Source organism: Peromyscus californicus, unplaced genomic scaffold (assembly GCF_007827085.1).
Source record: "Peromyscus californicus insignis strain IS unplaced genomic scaffold, ASM782708v3 Scaffold_10__1_contigs__length_136768540, whole genome shotgun sequence".
In the NCBI taxonomy this organism is placed as follows: Eukaryota; Metazoa; Chordata; class Mammalia; order Rodentia; family Cricetidae; genus Peromyscus; species Peromyscus californicus.
Window position 1 is genome coordinate 104,811,061 of NW_026294391.1, and position 18,069 is coordinate 104,829,129.

The window sequence follows — 18,069 nt, forward strand, 5'->3', positions numbered from 1 at the left end:
ACCTAACTGAAGAGGAAAAGCAGACTACTTTCAGGCAACTGGAATATGTTTAGTCTCACTTGGCAAAAGAAGCCAAAGGTAAGTTGAATCAGAATAGAAATCTGACTTTGTATGCCAGCAAGGGACACTAGAGAGGTCACTGGAAATTTCGCTGAACCTATCAGTTTGGAAAGGAGCCATCTGAAATAGCATTCCTTAAGGTAGAAAAGAACCTGCTGTGAACTGAAGAAAACAGTGTGAAAATGTTAGGCAAAGGCATTCTCAATGAGTTCTTGACAGTTGAGGGCAAAGCTCGGCGTCAAAGCTAAAAGTGATGTCTAATTCCACTGAAGTTATACTAAGTGCCCAGCCCCCAGAATAACTCAGGCAGGGTCATCATCAACTGACAGAAAAGCTAATAATAGAACCCTGCAAGCCTTTCCTTCTCCTCTTCTCCCTGTTCATACTAATACTCAGTCACAAGGCAGTCATTAGTTGAAGCAAAAGAGAACTGAGAGACAGTACTTGTCTGAATGTTTGAAGGAAGGACAACAAAATTCGGGTTTAGGTCATGCTCTAGAAATGAAATCACTTCCGCTGTGCCTTGATCCAAATCAAAATGGAAAGTATTTCCTTTGTTAGGCGGGAATTGTGAAATTCAGTGATTCCCAATGCACCTCATCAGAAGTACTGACTTCTTCAAAGCCCGTGTGAAAGAAAAACGCATGATCAGATGTGCTCTTCCACTTCGGCCTCAAATTGTCTTGTTTGTTTACGTAATGCAACATTAACGCTAGGGGCCTATAGCAGGGTTACAGTGACTAACAAGAATATTCTTGATAGGAGCAGGCCAGGACTAATTTCAAAGTTACTACCAATTCCCAAAAGTTCAGAAAAGACATTTTAGAAGGTAAGTTGCTCTTTTTTTTTTAAATCAAAGAGGAGATGATCAGTCTTCCAGTAAAGCAGTTGAGAGTTTTAGGGGAAAGATCTTCCTGCAGCCTTCAATTCAGCAGACTTGGGTAGTGTTTCAGCATCATTCATTATTGTATGATCTTAGACAAGTTGTTCAAGCAACAGCAAATCTTAAAATTTTCATACCCTCTAAGGTGGCGTGCTGCTTGGGACTTGCCTTAAAAATAGCATAGTTTTTCCAAGGCTTGTCTATTTGAAGTGACTTTATGGAGGATGCATAGAAAGAAACCGATAGGCTAATGTCTTTTCTACCATCTTGCCCATTGCCCTCTCCCCCTTGATTCCCTAATTCATAAAACCAGAACTCATTGTTTCATTCTACCAACATTTATGGATCCAGGTGCTGTTCTTAGGTCTCAGGTTCCAGCAATCAATGAACAATAGCTGCTGAAGCTAACTCATAGGGCTTCTGAGTTGCAGAATTGAGATGATAGTATATGTAAAATCACCTTGGCAGCCAGAAAGGTATAGGCCAATATAGCATTTAAAGATATCCACCTTTCTTCTCCTTCCAGCAGTGAGAAATGGAAGGACTCTCTGAATAAGGAAGGGAGATGCCTGCAAGGTTGTGTGGCAGGCCAAACTCTTGCCATAAAAATTTCCCCTTTGGGTACTTAAACCTACTATTAGAAATGTCCATTGTCTGAGTCACAACTAAGGAATGTCTGGAGCTTGGTGTGGTGGTAGACACCTGTAACACGAGCACTCTGGAGAATAAGACAGGAGGATTGTAACAGGCTAAGGCTGGAGGACTGCTACCTAGTGAGTTTCAGCCTGGGCCACCTAGTAAGGCACCATAGGAAAACAAAAAAACATACATAAACAAGAAAGAGACTCTGTGGAGGTGACACTACTGACTTTAGTACAGAACTTGCAAGAGGCCTACAGTATTCATACCTTACCATACCTCTTTCAATCTCCTATCCTGCCCACCTCAACAATATTCTCTTCTAACCCCATCAGACCTTAAGAAAGACAAAAGGATAGAGCTCTCTAGAGCAGCTGCATCATCAACATCATTTCCCTCTAGCACCATGCCTTGGAAAGGTCACCTATCCAGATCCCAGTATTTGATCTGCAAGGTAGCATTTCTTTGTAAATATTCTGAAGGACATGCATAGTACATGGATTCAGTAAGTGCCCACTTCAGGCAAGGTGAAGCTCCAATATACCTTTTTGACTTTGTAACAGCTGTCAACACCACCTGAACCCTTATTAAAAGCAGAAATTTTACAAGGGCTAAACAACACAGAAGGAAACTGATACTATAGTTTACAATTGCAATCTCTTCATTAATGGTTCAGTCTAGAGAACAATATAATAAATTTAGAGGGAGGGAAATGAGTCCTTGGAACTCTTAGTTCCCCTGTTTGCTGTCCTATACATGGCAGACTAGCCCTAAATGGAACTTTTTTAAATGCCAAAAATTCCATTTCCTTCTCGCTACATGAATCTCCCATCCAAATAAAAATGTATCCCTTAGAAAACACAGAAGCCCCTTTAATATCAGTGAACCCCTCTATGATGGCCAAGGCTGCTGTCAGAAAAAGGGATGTGAGATGGGTCTCTGAGGGAGTCTGGCAATTATATTATGGGGAAGGTAGGAGCTGAGCTCTCCAAAGTCAAATCTAGTCCTTCTGTGGCATTTGGATACAAGGCTAGTCTTCCACACAAAGCAATGTGACTTGGTAACAACAGTCACCAAATAAATAATGCCTGTTCTCCCTTGAGGGACACTGGGAACAAAGTGCTCAAAGCCAGTTTCCCTGACCTTTCCTTTATACTATGCTCTCAAACGATTCATGCATATGTGTTTGGGGCATAGAGAAGTTATAAACACACAAACTATGTAGCTTAAGTTTTCCTGCCTGGCCCACAGTCAGGACAAATCTCTATCACCTGCCAGTCCCACAGCCCCTCAGACCCAACCAAGTAAACACAGAGACTTATATTGGTTACAAACTGTATGGCCGTGGCAGGCTTCTTGCTAACTGTTCTTACAGCTTAAATTGATCCATTTCCATTAATCTATCCCTTGCCACATGGCTTGTGGCTTACTGGCATCTTCACATGCTGTTTGTCATCGTGGCGGCTGGCAGTGTCTCTCTGACTCAGCCTTCCACTTTCCAGCTTTATTCTCCTCCTTGTCCCGCCTACACTTCCAGCCTAGCCAATGGCCAATCAGTGTTTTATTTATTGACTAATTAGCAACACATTTGCCATACAGAACATCCCACAGCAAAACTACTCTCCTTAGAAATAACGAAATACTTTGTCCTCTGATAGTAAACTAATACCATAAAATAAAAATGCATATTTTGCTTCTGTTGACAGTGATTTATTGGTCTGTTTGATTCATTCAATCAATTCTAGATTGTCCATGTGAGGACAAATGTCTGCTGAAGGGAAAAGTTGTTTTCATATCCAGATCATGAGATGAGATAGTTCCCTTTATGTCAACGGCACTGTATCAAGCACATTTGTGGTCAATTCTGGTAGCATGTTTTAGGAGCAGATTCTGAAAACAATTTAAAATACATGTGGAAGATAATGACTAGAAGAGAACTGATTAGGATTCTTGTCAGACAAATAACCAAAAAAGGGTCCTTATATGTATACCCTACAAAAAAGGTAGCTAGCAGGTAACTTTGTGATCATAGACTTCGGACCATACATTTACTCTGAATCACTAAAGTGGGAAGAGTTAGACTGGGTAGATGGTACTTTACTTTAATCTCCATTCATTCCACAGACACACTCCTACTCAGAAGGGCCCAACTTTGTCTGGGAATCACCTTGCCTATGCACAAGAATTGGTACAAACTTCTGTGGAAGGATTGGGGGAAAGGGAATTGCTCGATTCAAGCAGAAGGCAAAAGTAGGATAAGATAAGGGAGGCTTTGATTACAGAAGCCAGGCACCAAAAAGAAGTTTCTCTCAACTTGACCTTCCCCATTACAGAGAAACCTACCGTGTAAGGGCTAGAGATACCTCATCAGCAGATGCATTTGAAAAGAGGAGGCTTCTTTGGAAGGGAGGTTGAGCAAGATGTCTTTAAAGGTGCTTCTGAACTCTGCTATTGTATTGTTCTACTGACTCCAAGCAGATACTCTATTGACCAAGTAGATATTCCATTTTAACACATAGAAAAAGTAGAAAATAGTACTAAATAGGTTTCCTCGGGAATAGAACTCTGGTTCATGGGGATTTAAATGTATAAGCCTCAAATATACTACAAAACAAATTTTAATATGGAAAATTAGGCTGGTGAGATGGCTCAGTAGATAAAGGCACTTCCTTTAGCCTGATGACCTGAATTTAATCTCCAGGATCCAAATGTTGGAAAGAGAGAACCAAGTCTGTACATCATTCTCTGCCCTCCAAGGTATGCCATGGCAGATGTGTGTGTGTGTGTGTGTGTGTGTGTGTGTGTGTGTGTGTGTGCGCGCGCGCGCGCGCGCATATGTACATATTAAATAAATAAATGTAATTTTAAATTTTAAGGGAAAATTGCCACACTACCTTTCTTCCACCAACAAAAATCTAAAAATCAAAAGTCAAATGATAATGATTTTTGTTAATAGCAGATCACAGATGTTCTGCAGGAGTATACCTAGAAATCCTGCAACTAAAAATACTAGAAATTCTGCTACTAAAGCAAATTTCTCTACATTTACTATAAAAAGGCATGAGTCTTTCCAGTTCAGGTGTTCTGACACTATTCTAAGAATGTTTTAACCCGTTAATTTCTAATAATCTTTTGAAGTAGGTGTTTAAATTCCTGCCATTTTACAGATGGGGAAATTGAGATATAGTGGCTAGAAAATGTATGCACCTGGCAAGAGGGATTCAAACCCAGGCAGTCTGGCTCCATGCTCTTTTATATATATTCGTTTGAGATAACATTTCCCCTCTTCCTTTTCTTCTGTCCAGCCCCTTCCTGTGTATCCACCCCTTGCTTTCTTCCATATTCCTCATGCTCTTCCTATAGCACTGTAAAGTTGTGTTGTACTTCCTTGTGTGTACAGAAGAATTCTTTTATCACTGAAGCATCATTGGATTACAAAAACAGGGAGCAAATGCCTCCATTACAGAGATGCAAGGGCAGACCGGTGACCTGAGTGGCAAGTGAGTCACTAATTACTGGCTTCCACATAACAGATTTGCAGGTCCCAGGATTCAAATTTTTATCTACACACACACACAAAATTTACATCTTTGACCTTCATGCTTTATTGCATGCAAATAGTTAGAAGCATGGCTGCGGAAGTCGTTAATGCTAGAGCACTACCTGATCTGCTCTTGTGGATTAATTAATCTGTTCCTCCTCCATTCACGTATTTCTTCTTTGGATTTCCTTTGCTAATTACCTAGCAGTACTGTCTCGTGGCCTCACTACATAAGTGATTCTATTTTTTCCCCTTTTTGACACAATGTGGTGCTCTATGGGATGAAGGAAATCAATTGTGGCAGGTTGGGGAAAAAATGAACTTGTTATTACAGATCCAGACATAATTTTTTAAATTGAAGTTCAGATGATTGCACTAACATTCAATCGCTTTTATTGCTTTTGGTATTTCAGCCAAAATAAAATAGTCTCTAAAAAAGAGAAAAATCTAATATTTATTTCTTCTTTTTTTTTTATCTGAATGCCATACTGTCAGTTAAATACTAGTTAGGAAGATAAATGCCTCTGCTTAATTTTTCTCACTTGTGAGCCATTTCTTCCTTCCCCTTTTACCCTCCCTCAGAAACTAGTCATCAACCATGCCCCAGTCACTTCTGCCACTCACTGACTCAACATTACTGAATCCATTAGTGCACGCTATGTGTACATCACATACATTCAACATGCCCACTTCAAGCACTGCCCACCATTTATTTGCCTAGAAATGCATCATTACCTCAAGGAATAAATCTTCCAATCAGTATTATCAATCAAAGACTCAACTAAATGATGAAGTAAATTAGTCCAAAACAGAGCATGTCTGCAGCAGAATTCATGGACTTGCCTTTGGCTTATAAATTTATCGATGTTAGTAATAGCTGCTTTGTTAATAATACAGGATGCAAATTGTTTGGCAACGTCCTCCTCTTCCCTACCATACCTTGTAATCATATCTGATTGGGTCAAAATAAATAAAAGAAATCGATTTATAAAAAAGACATACCCATCGTAGTGTTGTCTTTAATGACAACAAGGAAGAAAATTGTAAATATAGTATATTTACAGATTGGAGGGTTGTATAACGTTTATAAAATAGGTGTGCTTATTCTGGTAAAACCATAAGGCAGTTCAAGTTGGTAATAAAGACCAAATTATGACCTTTGGTGAGAAAAGGGAGAGGCACATGACTATGGAAGACAAATAGGTCAATACCAACTGACTACATGGCTTACTTTCTTAAATTTCTAGATGGCACATGCGTGTTTTTAAATCATTTTTATATGTTTATGTATATCTTAATTATTTTTTTTTCTTTTTCTTAATTTTGGGTAGCAATAAACCAGGAAATTGTTGTTGAAATAAAGTCAGTAACAAGGTACTTCATTATGACACTTAGAAATTGCCTTATCTATCAGAAGACAATATATGATGTGAACATACTTGTCTATGGGTCATTTTAAATCTTCAAAGACATTGATTGTTAAAAGAGCATTAATTTTGAAGTTATTGGTATGGGCAGATAACACGTCAGACTAAGTACCATTTTTGTGGCCTTGAACTCTCTTTTTTTTCCATTTCTTTTATTAAGAAAAATTTTTTTCATTTTACACACCAATCAGAGATCCCTGTCTTCCCTCCTCCCACCCGCCAGCCTTCCCTCCCAACCAATCCCCAAACCCCCCCCCCCCACAAGAAGGCAAGGCCTCCCAGGGGAGACACATCCAGTAGAGGCAAGTCCAAGCCCTTCCCCCTGCCTCAAGGCTGCATGAGGTGTCCCATCATAGGTAGTGGGCTCCAAAAAAGCCTCCTCATGCACCGGGAATGGATTCTGATTCCACTGCCAGCCCCCTCCCCACCCCTAAGTAAATCAAGCTACACAATTGTCTCACCATGCAAAGGCTGGCCTTGAACTCTCTATCCTCCTGCCTCAGCCTCTCAAATGTTGGAATTACAGGTCTGTGTCATCAACTCAGGCTACTAAGTAGTATTTTAAACAGTTTTGTAAAGCAAAGCTTCTATCCTGGCTTAGCAGGTTGATAGGTTTAGCAAAAGATAAGGCCCAATAATCTTTAGATAAACTTGAGCTCTAGAATTCTACAGTGTTATAAAGCTAGTTGTGGTGGCCATTTTTAATTGTCTTAAATTTTTTGTTTTATTCAAGACAGGGTTTCTCTGAGTAGCCCTAGCTGTCCTGGAACAAATTCTGTAGACCAGACTGGCCCCAAACACAGAGAGCTGCAAGCCTCTGTCTCCCGAGTATTGGTATTAAAGGTGTGCATCACCACCACCTAGCTTCTTCTTGATATTCTTTGACAACAACGTGGTTGTCTCCCTGACCAGGACTAAGCTTATTATTTAAATATATCATTAGTGACTATCATGTGTGAGATGGCACTAACTGTCAACATGGCTAGTGAAATGAATAAGGTGTACACTTTGTCCTCAAGAAATCCTCAAATAACAAGAGGAAAGACAGACATGTAGCCAACTCTCCTTTTAACGTAAGCTAGCAAGCTCTGCAGCAACAGTCAAGGGGGGTACTTCCGTGGGAACAGGAAAGATAGTATTAGAAGGCATAGACAGCATTGGTTCTGGATTTTACAGGGACAATAAAGTAATCCAGGAAAAGGCAAAAACATAATCAGAGGCATAAGTCATGAAACTACATGGTTAATTTCAGTGAATAGTCTGCAATCTAGTGTGACGGGATCTGAGGAAAGTGCAGCCATGAGCATAAGTACCCTTGGATATCAGACATAAGACTTACAATTTTGTTCTATCGATTTTAAGAAAATTTTGGAGAATTATAAGGAAGGTTGCAATGAGATTGGGTTTGTGCTTTGGAAGAACCAGTTGAATAGATAAATTGAGCAAGGAGATCTGATCTGTGGGGAGACAAGAAAGTGAAGAGCAACACAAAAAGATGGAGGGCTTGTCCTAGAGAGAATGACTGCAATGATAATGGACAGAAGAAAGGACAGTTTTCATAGCATTTCTCCATTTCCTGTAGTGAAGGGGAGAGGGAAAAGGAAACCAAACTCTCGAGTTTAGGTGTTCAGTGCTTGAGTGGTAGCAAGAGCCAGGCTTTCTAATGAAATGTTTTATAAGAAGTTATCTTTAGGCTATCAGTTGGAAGTGTCCATCAAAAAGGCTTGTTTTCTGTTCCCTCAAAGCAAATCTGGAACCTAACCTCTTCTTTCCACTTTGACCGATCCTGTCTTAGTCTTGTCCACCAGCATCTGTACCCTGAACTCTCAGAATAGCCTTCAAAGTAATGTCCTTGCTTCTACTCTGGCCCACCTTGTAGCCCGTTCTCTGCACAGCAGTCAGAGAACTCTTTTAAAAAATTTAATTGGATGCTATCACACACACACACACACACACTTAAAATCTTCTAACAGTTTCTGATCTCAGGTAGAATAAATCCAAACTTTTTAATCACAACCTACAAGTTCTGACCGGATTATCTTCCTAAGGTCATTTTCTATCATTCTTCCTTTTGCTCATTCGACTATAGCCACCCTGGCTTCCTTTTTCTGCACTTTATGAAAACACAACGTGTTGCTTGAGATGCATACAGTTCCAGTGACTCCAGGAAGGTTTCTGTGGGTGTCTAATTGCCATAAGCATGGGGCTTAATTTTCATGGAGGCAGCTCTGGGAATTTCAGGAACTATCTGAACAAGTCTGAGCAAGTCTCCAAAAAAATGCATTGTTAGAGGGATATGAGAGGAGCTGTAGAAATAAGGAGTATGTACATTCATATTTCATGTGTAAAATTCTCTTAATAAAAGAAAAATTAAAAGATACAATGTAGGTGACGAAAGTTCAAGAAAGAGCAACTAAACAGCTTATCAAACAAGCCAAGAAGAGTTCCAGGAAAGCTCACAGGACACTTGAAATCATGGTGTATGTTTGTGGGTTTTACCACACTATCTCACCTCTAATTAAATGTCATCTCTTAGCTTCTATCTAGGATTTTCATTCCTGAGGATCTAGCTACCAATTCAATTGGAAGTTCTGGGGTCATTGTGGTCATTCTTCCTTTATATTCTCTACAGGGACACACATGGTGCTGCAAACATGATAAGTATTTGAAACACACTCTGAACACCATCTAAACTCAAATGAACTTTAACAGGATTAAATTCAAACTGAGAAAGTAAAGACAAGGGTGATTTGGACTGATAGAAAAAAACTAACAGTTTCTGTGATGCTTTCACTTGAAAAGAAAGGACACTATTTGTCCTATTATATACTTCACAACCCCAAATAGTACTCAATAAATATTTGTTGCAAGGGTAGATGCATGACTAAATACACTAACGCAACCTCAAACCCCATTATTCAAAAATAATGCTCCAATGACAGAAAGCAAACATTTTGTTTATTCTGTCCTGGTCATACTTCAGTAGTGCTGCATTTATTGCTAAACACTCCTATTTAAAAGAGACATCACAAATTCAAATGGGCCTATGGTTGAAAGAACAAAGTTCTGTGAGTTTTGGAAGCAGTAACAGCCAATAGAATTTAACCTAATGAGATCAGGAAGGGACGTAATAAAGCCCTTGCAATATTTGAAGGATCGCCATGTGGAACAGCACACAGAATTACTTTACATGGCTCTAGCAGGTGGTGCCAAAGAACAGAGTTCTAGAAAAAAAAGATCAGCTAAGAACAAGGACGCACTTTCTTATTGTAACTGACCTCCAATGCCATTCCAATCATCTCTTTTGGGTAAATACAGGATAAACGCATAACAGGATATCGGGGGGGGGGGGTGGATTTCTTTATTGAGTGGAAAATTCAAATGAGAAAATGCTTTCCAAAACCAGATTGTAACCAGTTAGTAGGGCCATGAAACCAAGTCAGCTGGCCAGGACTAGAATTTTTAAGTGAATTTGAAAATAGCAAAAAGCATCACAATTAGCGAGGATAAGCACAGTTGGGAGAAATCTGTTTTTAAATTATGTTGACAGACGTCTGAAAGTGTATGGACAGTCACAGTGTAGCATGGCTTTGATACTGTGGACTGCAATAAAAAATTGTTTGGTTGCTCATTAAGAGCAGTTGCTGCTCTTCCAAAGGACCAGAGTTTGGTTCTCAGCACCTGTCTTAGGATTTCTATTGCTGTGAAGAGACACCATGACCATAGTAACTCTTATAAAGGAAAACACTTAATTGAGGTGGCTTACATTTTGAGAAGTTTACATCCATTATCATCATGGTGGGGAGCATGGTCGTATGCAGGCAGACATGGTGATGTAGAAGTAGCTGAGAGTCCTACATCTTGCAGGCAACAGGAAGTGGACTGTCTCACTGGGCATGACTTGAGCATATATGAAACTTCAAAGCCTGCCTCCACAGTGGCATACTTCCTCCAACAAGACTACACCTACTCCAGCAAGGTCACACCTCCTAATAGTGTCACTCCTTTGGGGGGCCATTTTCTTTCAAACCACCACAGCACCCATGTCAGGCAGCTCACACAGTCTGCAACTTCATCTCTAAGGAATCTGATATCTAGCCTCTTCTAATCTTTGAGAGTGCCTGCACATGCGCGCACACATACACCCACACATACAAACATGGATGCACACATATGCACAGAAATAAAAATTTAAATTTAAAAACAACTACATTTGAAAACTACTGCACTGTTGTCCCTTCGAGATGTCATATCTAGCCATCCAAAGAATTCTTATCTTTTTGTTACAGAGATCCAAAATTGCTGTGTATGAGAAAATGTGGTCTTACATGAAATCAGCAGAGCCATCTGTGTTTACCAAAACAACAGCTGATGGGGTAGCCCGAGTTCGGAAGTCCAAGGGAAAGTTCGCCTTCCTGCTGGAGTCAACCATGAATGAGTACATTGAGCAGAGAAAGCCATGTGATACGATGAAAGTTGGTGGAAATCTGGATTCCAAAGGCTATGGTGTGGCAACCCCTAAAGGCTCAGCATTAAGGTGGGTGGAATAATATAACAATATCCGTGTTGTTATAGTATTCCACCTACCCTGATGCATTTTGTTGTCATTTTCTTTCTTGTGGATTTTGAGGTAACTTTTAAAAGTTTAAAATCTACAATATTCCATGGAGTTAAATAAGACGGTAAATTATGGTTTCATCTATTTAATGCATCCATTTTTTAAAATGTTCTCTCTCTGTGTTGTCCTCTCTGACTGTTTGTTGCTGTTTTAATTTTACAGTTCAACGGCTTTTTCAATTTAAATGGTAAAAGCCAAGTTATGGTGACGAATGTTAATTGCATGGATGTGGTGTTCTTGTTACTTTTTTTCTCAAAGACAATTTCCCCATCCCGCACACTTCAGTTTTGAGCAAATGTTATCCTCCATGCCACCTTCCAATATTTAACCCTGTATTTGCTGTACAGACATTTTTCTAGCTCCACGTTCTGTGAAATTTAGCCAATTTGTCCTCTTGTGCTCCTTTTTTATACGTTAACGATTTCCTAAGCATTTGTGCATTTTCTTACAAGTTATGTTTTATCGTTTCAAGAAATGCTGTTAACCTGGCAGTATTAAAACTGAATGAGCAAGGCCTCTTGGACAAATTGAAAAACAAATGGTGGTACGACAAAGGAGAGTGCGGCAGCGGGGGCGGTGACTCCAAGGTCAGCCTCAATGTCACCACAACCGGGTACCCTTAGTGACGAGTAATCGGCAAGACTGTTATCTTCTTACTGAGGAGAGAGCACAAGATGCACACAGAAAGTAGAACGACCAGGTTGTTCCCCTGCTTGGCAGCCTTGGGAAGCAGAAAGACTTTAGGGCACTGCCCATATTTTTGATCTAACTTGGGTCCCTTCTTAAACTCCCAGACAGAGGCTCCCTGTCCACACCCCTCTCCATCCCCCACATGCCAAACTGGTTTTCATATGAAGCCCATACAGGGTTTCAGTGCCCTAGGCTTTCAAAAGCCCGAGTGTCCTGTGAGACGCCCCATCTGCCTCAATCAAGTTGTGTAAGAAGTCAGGTCCAGCCACTGAGATGACAGGAAATAATTTGTTTGATTCTATTTTTTGTAGGATGTGATGATTGCTTGTAGAAGTTGCTTGAGTGAGTGGGGGTGACTTCTTCTATTACTTGTATGAGTGATGAAATATTCTTCTCTATATGTGGTTGCTGATTTAAGTAGGCCCCACTTAACTTGAAAAGCAAAGAGAATGATCAATTTCAAGTTAAATGGGGTCTTTCTTTAATAGGTCACCACATATAGAGACTTTACAAAAGGGCTTTTATGTATTTAAATGCGTGCGTCGCCTGTAATACTACTTGTGTGTGAATCCCTGATTTGGCTTCTCCTTAGCCATGTTTTGGTTCAGGTAGGTCTACTTGTTATCCAGGTTGTCATCATGAGAAAAGCCATCTTACTTGCCATTCCTTTGCTTCCTAATATTCTTCGGGGCCATCACTCAAGCAACAGGAAATAAGGGCCCACTCAGAAACCGAGACACCAAGTCATGGAAAAACACTTTGGGTAAGTACAGGAGAGGACCTGAAAACAGAATCCTCCACAGTCCAAGGGGCTTCAGAACGATACTGAAATATATGACATCATCTCTTGCACAATCAAGATACCATGGGCATCTTAACGTGAAGAACAGTGTTCCCAACCACAGAGCAACAGACAGGCAAGCCAAAACTTTTTTTCCTTCAGAGACAATGGTTGTAATTCTGCTCCTCTCTTTCCCTCTCCATCCCTCAGGATCCTGGCAGAAAAGCTAGTTTGCCAGTCTGCAGTATTATAATATGGGTTTGGAATCACTGATCCAGAGCACTTTCAAAGAAACAAATTTTAAAACAACTGCTTCTGTTTATAATCTTAATGGGCATTGGCAAGGCCTTTTATTGTAAAACCTTGATTAACAAGAATACACCAAACCAGTGGTCCGAACTGTCAGTCCTCATTCCAAACTTCACATTGATGAGAAACATTAATGATATTCAAAATGAGAAGACCTGAAGGAATTGAGTTTTTAAGTAGTTGCCAAGTGATAACTGCGGCTAGATCACATTCAGTTCTTTCTCTTATAACTCCTCTCCATCTGGATTGACCCTCAAATGTTAGAGGCTACTTCCCTGAGGCATGAAAGTGGATACAAGCATTTTAAGGTGGCATGTCAGTAGCCAAGAATGAAACAAAGTGAGTACTCTTATTAACAATCCCATCCATCCCTACGGATTCCAATTAATCAAGGTTTTACTATGTGCCAAAAAGCAGTGACTTCCTTTCTCGCCAATGTAAACTGATGGCATTGACAATTTAGCCAATCATTTGCTTCATTTGATTTTTACAATGGCTACCCTGATGCCCAAATTATTTAGCACCTTCTTCCCAGCAGTTTTTTCTTGTCATTAGCATGCCACCGAGAACTTAATTCTATTATTCAAGTGAGTTACAGAATGAAAATGGAGCTGGATTGGATATGTTTTTCTCATGAACTCATCATTCAAAGGAGCCATGGACTGAATCAAAATGAATCTAAATAATCCACACAGTGCAAGTGCCCAGAAGTTTTAAAATAATCAGGCGTTTGATGTTTATACACACACACACACACACACACACACACACACACACACACACACACACACACACAAAACCTGCACTCTGCACTATTTGGCTGACTTACTTTTCATGAAATGTTTTGGTATCATGAAGACCCCAAACCGTTAAGCCAGCTTTTTGCTAATCATAGTGAGCAGTCAAACTCTTTGCTCCCTTTCTTAGTATCACCTCCAAGTTTTACCTAGTAACTTTATCACTAACTTAGAATTCACAGATTATCTGAAATTTGGCGTGCAAATAGAAAATATTTCAGTAGATCCTAATTGCTTCAAACTGATTTGACCATAGTGCCACCTGCCAGGCAACTTTCAAATAACTTTCCTTGGTCGTCCCTTCAATTGCCTTTTGAAATATGTCAACCCCATTCTCAACTCTGGCTAGTGTGATCAGTGCTGCATATCCAACAACTGCTTATTCCACCTATGAATTCCCAAGGAGCCTGCCTTTCTGTTCTTCCTTCTTGCTACCTGCTTTTTCCTGAGAGTGAGCACAAGAAGGAGCAAGAAACGAACTTGACTGACTCGGTTTCACCACTACTTTGTGACGTCCAGCCCAAGTCCATGGAGAAGGTAGAAACGCACTGAAACCTCACTAACTTGGAGTGCTTTGATCAGTAATAATAAACTAGACAAGGACCAGTCTACAAATGAAATTTATGTTATTATGGATGTAGACAAGAGAGGTTTGTTAAGCAAATGAAGAGCTTAGACTGTACTGTCATTTGAAGTTTTCCTTGAGAGAACAAACCTTTTTTTCCTGTTGGAAGCACTCATCAGATATAATCATTCTCATCAGTAATCTACTAAGATAGTTCTCATGAGGCCCTCCAATAAAGCGATGCTTTATAGCCAGTCTGAATTGCAAAGTAGAACTAAAGTTAAAAAAAATGTGATGCTTCAGACTTATTTTATAATTCAGGATTTGCTTCACTCATTCAGACAATCTTTCCCTTGTGCTAGTTCCTATCAAAGAAGTTTTACCCTATTAGTAAATTATGGCTTGAGAATTACACTTCTTTATTGACACTTGTTCCCAGTTAACACAACAAATGACCATTGAATGTACCATCATTTCTCAGGGAAAGTGAGACTCAGAGATGGTGATGACTTTGAGAAGGTCACATAGCCAATACTATCACACATCTCTTCTGACTTTCAGGCTCACATCTTCCGAAAATATTTCAGAGAGCAAGTTATTGCAGGTACCTCCCAATGAATGATGTGAATCTGATTGCATGTGGTATGGTTCTATAAAAATCAGGTTCATTCTCAATCACCTTGGTTACTAGGCAAATGGCATATTTAAGCCATTCTAGTCCTCAGTACTGATTACTAAAAATGACAATAATCACAAAGCCTGACATTTATAAGTGCTTCTACTATTTCACAAACACTTTTACACCTATTATCTCTGAAACCAGGAAAGGGGAAAAATACCTATATTACTTATCTCTCTGTCTTGCTTCTACAACCTTTGGATTATGATAAATGAGCCATTATGTTAAATTGTTGACTGTTTCCCTCTCTAACATGAGACATCATGCATTCTGAGCATAGTCTACAAAAGTTACTATGCTATGGAGAGAACAGCAACTTTTCATGCTGTTGAAAATGAGCACACTCTTAAACAAATGTAATAGATACTCTATTTTCTTTTCTGAATACAAGGAATTAAGAACAAGATCATTAGCTGAAGCAACCCCTGAACCAGGCCTATAAACTAGAACCAAATCACTGCTTGCCTTTACCAATTTCTCAAGGCTGGGCCAGTAAATCTTGGCCAAATTATACCTGATCTGTCCTTGATAGTCTATAAATGCACAGGGAAATAACATGGAGATAAAGATTGTGGTCTGGGAATTATCAACCTACATATCACCCTATCATGTTAGTAGTTTATTATAGCACATGTGAAAATGCAGTAATTAAGAGGCTGTAGGTTGTTTCAGATATAAACCCAGATTACCAGGGAGTTTGCGAAACAGCCAATGAAAGTCTGTCATTATAAAACAGAGCAGATAATGATTTTGCTGAGTCCCCATATAAGGGCATCAACCTTCTTCCACAGCTATTTATCAATCATCTCACATTTTTACATTCTTCTAGTCCCTCCACCCACCTAACTTCATGCTGCCAGCTCAGCTCTCCTATATACCTTTACTTTAGTAGAGCAAGGAATGTCAATAAAACAAGGTATTTGTACCTGGAGTGATAAGATATTACAAATTTTATCCCATCTCAGTATAGATTTGTATCAATGGATTTAAATAGACTTTCAGTATCTATACTTTTGAAGATAAAAAAACAGCACATATTGTGTGCCTTTGAGAACAATCAAACCAAATGTTTAAATAGGAACATTCTGAACTCCTTGACTTCAGTAAGAATTGTACCAAACATAGGTACCTTCACTTGAAAGGCATATAGGGAAATGAAACACAAAAAGCTATGCAGGTAAGCCACCATTCTTTAGATAAATAATGGGATGGTCATTATGGTGTAGAATATCAATAAATAAATGTAGTTGAAATTAAAATATATAAGAACTAGAAGAAATTGACAAATGTGTGTCATGCACATTAAGAAAAAAATCATGGAATTTATTTTAATAGATTCAAAGTCTCCCTGAAATTAAAGTTAATTGCATCTACTTTCATCTGTGTACTTTTAAAGTACATTTAAAGTTTGTTCTCTTAAGAAATTCAATAGTTTGCTTCCTCTTCCATGTCTCTAGCAATGTTTTCTTTTAATTCCTATGCATTTGCTTAGCAAGTCTTCTATTCAGAGACAGTAAAGAAAAATGGCACTTTGAGATAGCCTGTCTAGATGAATGAGACATAACTGTTTTTCCCACGCATATAAATGAGATCGTCAGTTTTGTATGTATTTCTTCTCCTGTGTATGTCTACAATTTTCCTCTCCTATGCCATCATCTCTTAATCACTTCTCTTCCACACCCAGAAGTCTTTGACAATCTTGGGCCTTAGGGAATGGATATGAATCTGCATCTGCCTTTATCTGCAACAAAATGGATCTTTTACTGGCAGGAGCCATTCCTAAAGGTTGACATTTTGGATACCCAGGGTTAAGATGGATCCCAATGACATTTTATTGACACTGTTATGTGTATAGGCAAGAACCATTACAGAACGATGACACTTCCTGGGTCTTAGCAGAAGTTCCTGTGAATCCCCAAGACTGGTTTGGGATCAAGGAGTAGGGTGAGTATACTATACTCTTCATTGGTTTGCATGTTTCTGTGCTGGTACTGCCTCCTGGAAATATGAAGATCCTGACAGTTTACTTTCATGGTAGTGACTAAATTTACACCTTGAACTTATTCAGTTCTTCCTCCCAAGAGCAAATCCTCACTTTCTCTCGAATGGCTGCTTCAAACAAGGGACCTGTTGTCTTAAGAACTGAACCAGTCCAGTACTGCCAAAACCAATGATTTTGCAAATGATGCTAAAAAATAAATTTCTACCATTGGAAAAAATGTAACCCACAAAGAAAATATCATTTAATTATTTCATTCTTTGACTTAAAAATAATAGACTGTGTGGCTTTAACATGCTTTCTATGATTAGGACATGATTGATTGCATATATTCTTATCCTGATAACATGAATATGTTTCTTATTGAGAAACAATAACCAAAATATCCAACACCAGAACTACAGAAAGAACAGCAGGAGTGAAAAGCAAGAAGGTAAGAATGATGTTACCCAGTTGCCAAGAGGAAGGACACTGTTGCCACGGCAAAGATTGAAATGATGTGTATCTGTGTCCTTCCTTTCCCTTGAAGATCAAATCACTGGGTTTCATTTCATTTGAAGAGATTTTAGAACTATCCTGTCTGAAAGGTAGGACAGCCATGTAAAAGAAACATGAAAGATTTGGTGCATCTAAATTATTTATGATTAGGGTGGGAGTTGGGGTTGGTGGAACAGGGTGGGGGGAATTTTATGGAGAACAGTTAAAATTCATTCTCTTTACTTTTTAGAGAGCGGTATAGCATTTGGCCCTTGGCACGTGAGGCTGGTACCCATTAGTCTGAGGAGGCAAAATGTGGTCTAATTGCTGAATTTACTTTTTTATTCGTTTTATCTAACACTTAAATATTTTTCAAAATAGATTCAAAACAATAGAATACTATATTTTAGTCTATACATATTATATATACATATGTGTATATAATCATATATATATATACAGTGTCTGTATGTGTGTGTGTATATATATATATATACAGACACTCATAGTAAAACTGCTAGTTTCCTGTCTAGCATCACTACTAGAAATGCAGACATGATGTGTGACTGCTAGAATGTGTGCTGGAAGAGATTGGCATGTACCT

The 18,069-nt window shown here is 39.1% G+C and overlaps 1 protein-coding gene across 7 annotated transcripts in view; it reads left to right on the forward strand.

Annotated features, from left to right (window-relative positions):
- The window catches only part of Gria3 (glutamate ionotropic receptor AMPA type subunit 3), a 277,312-nt gene that overhangs the window by 240,355 nt on the left and 18,888 nt on the right, over positions 1-18,069 (forward strand). For 4 of the 7 annotated variants that reach the window (XM_052738452.1, XM_052738425.1, XM_052738436.1 and 1 more), the window contains one exon: positions 10,840-11,087. In XM_052738452.1, the coding sequence (XP_052594412.1) occupies positions 10,840-11,087 (248 nt within the window). Of the gene's footprint in view, positions 1-10,839; positions 11,088-11,640; positions 11,756-18,069 lie in introns of all 7 variants that reach the window. The other 3 variants (XR_008218287.1, XM_052738461.1, XM_052738414.1) reach the window with 1 other exon arrangement.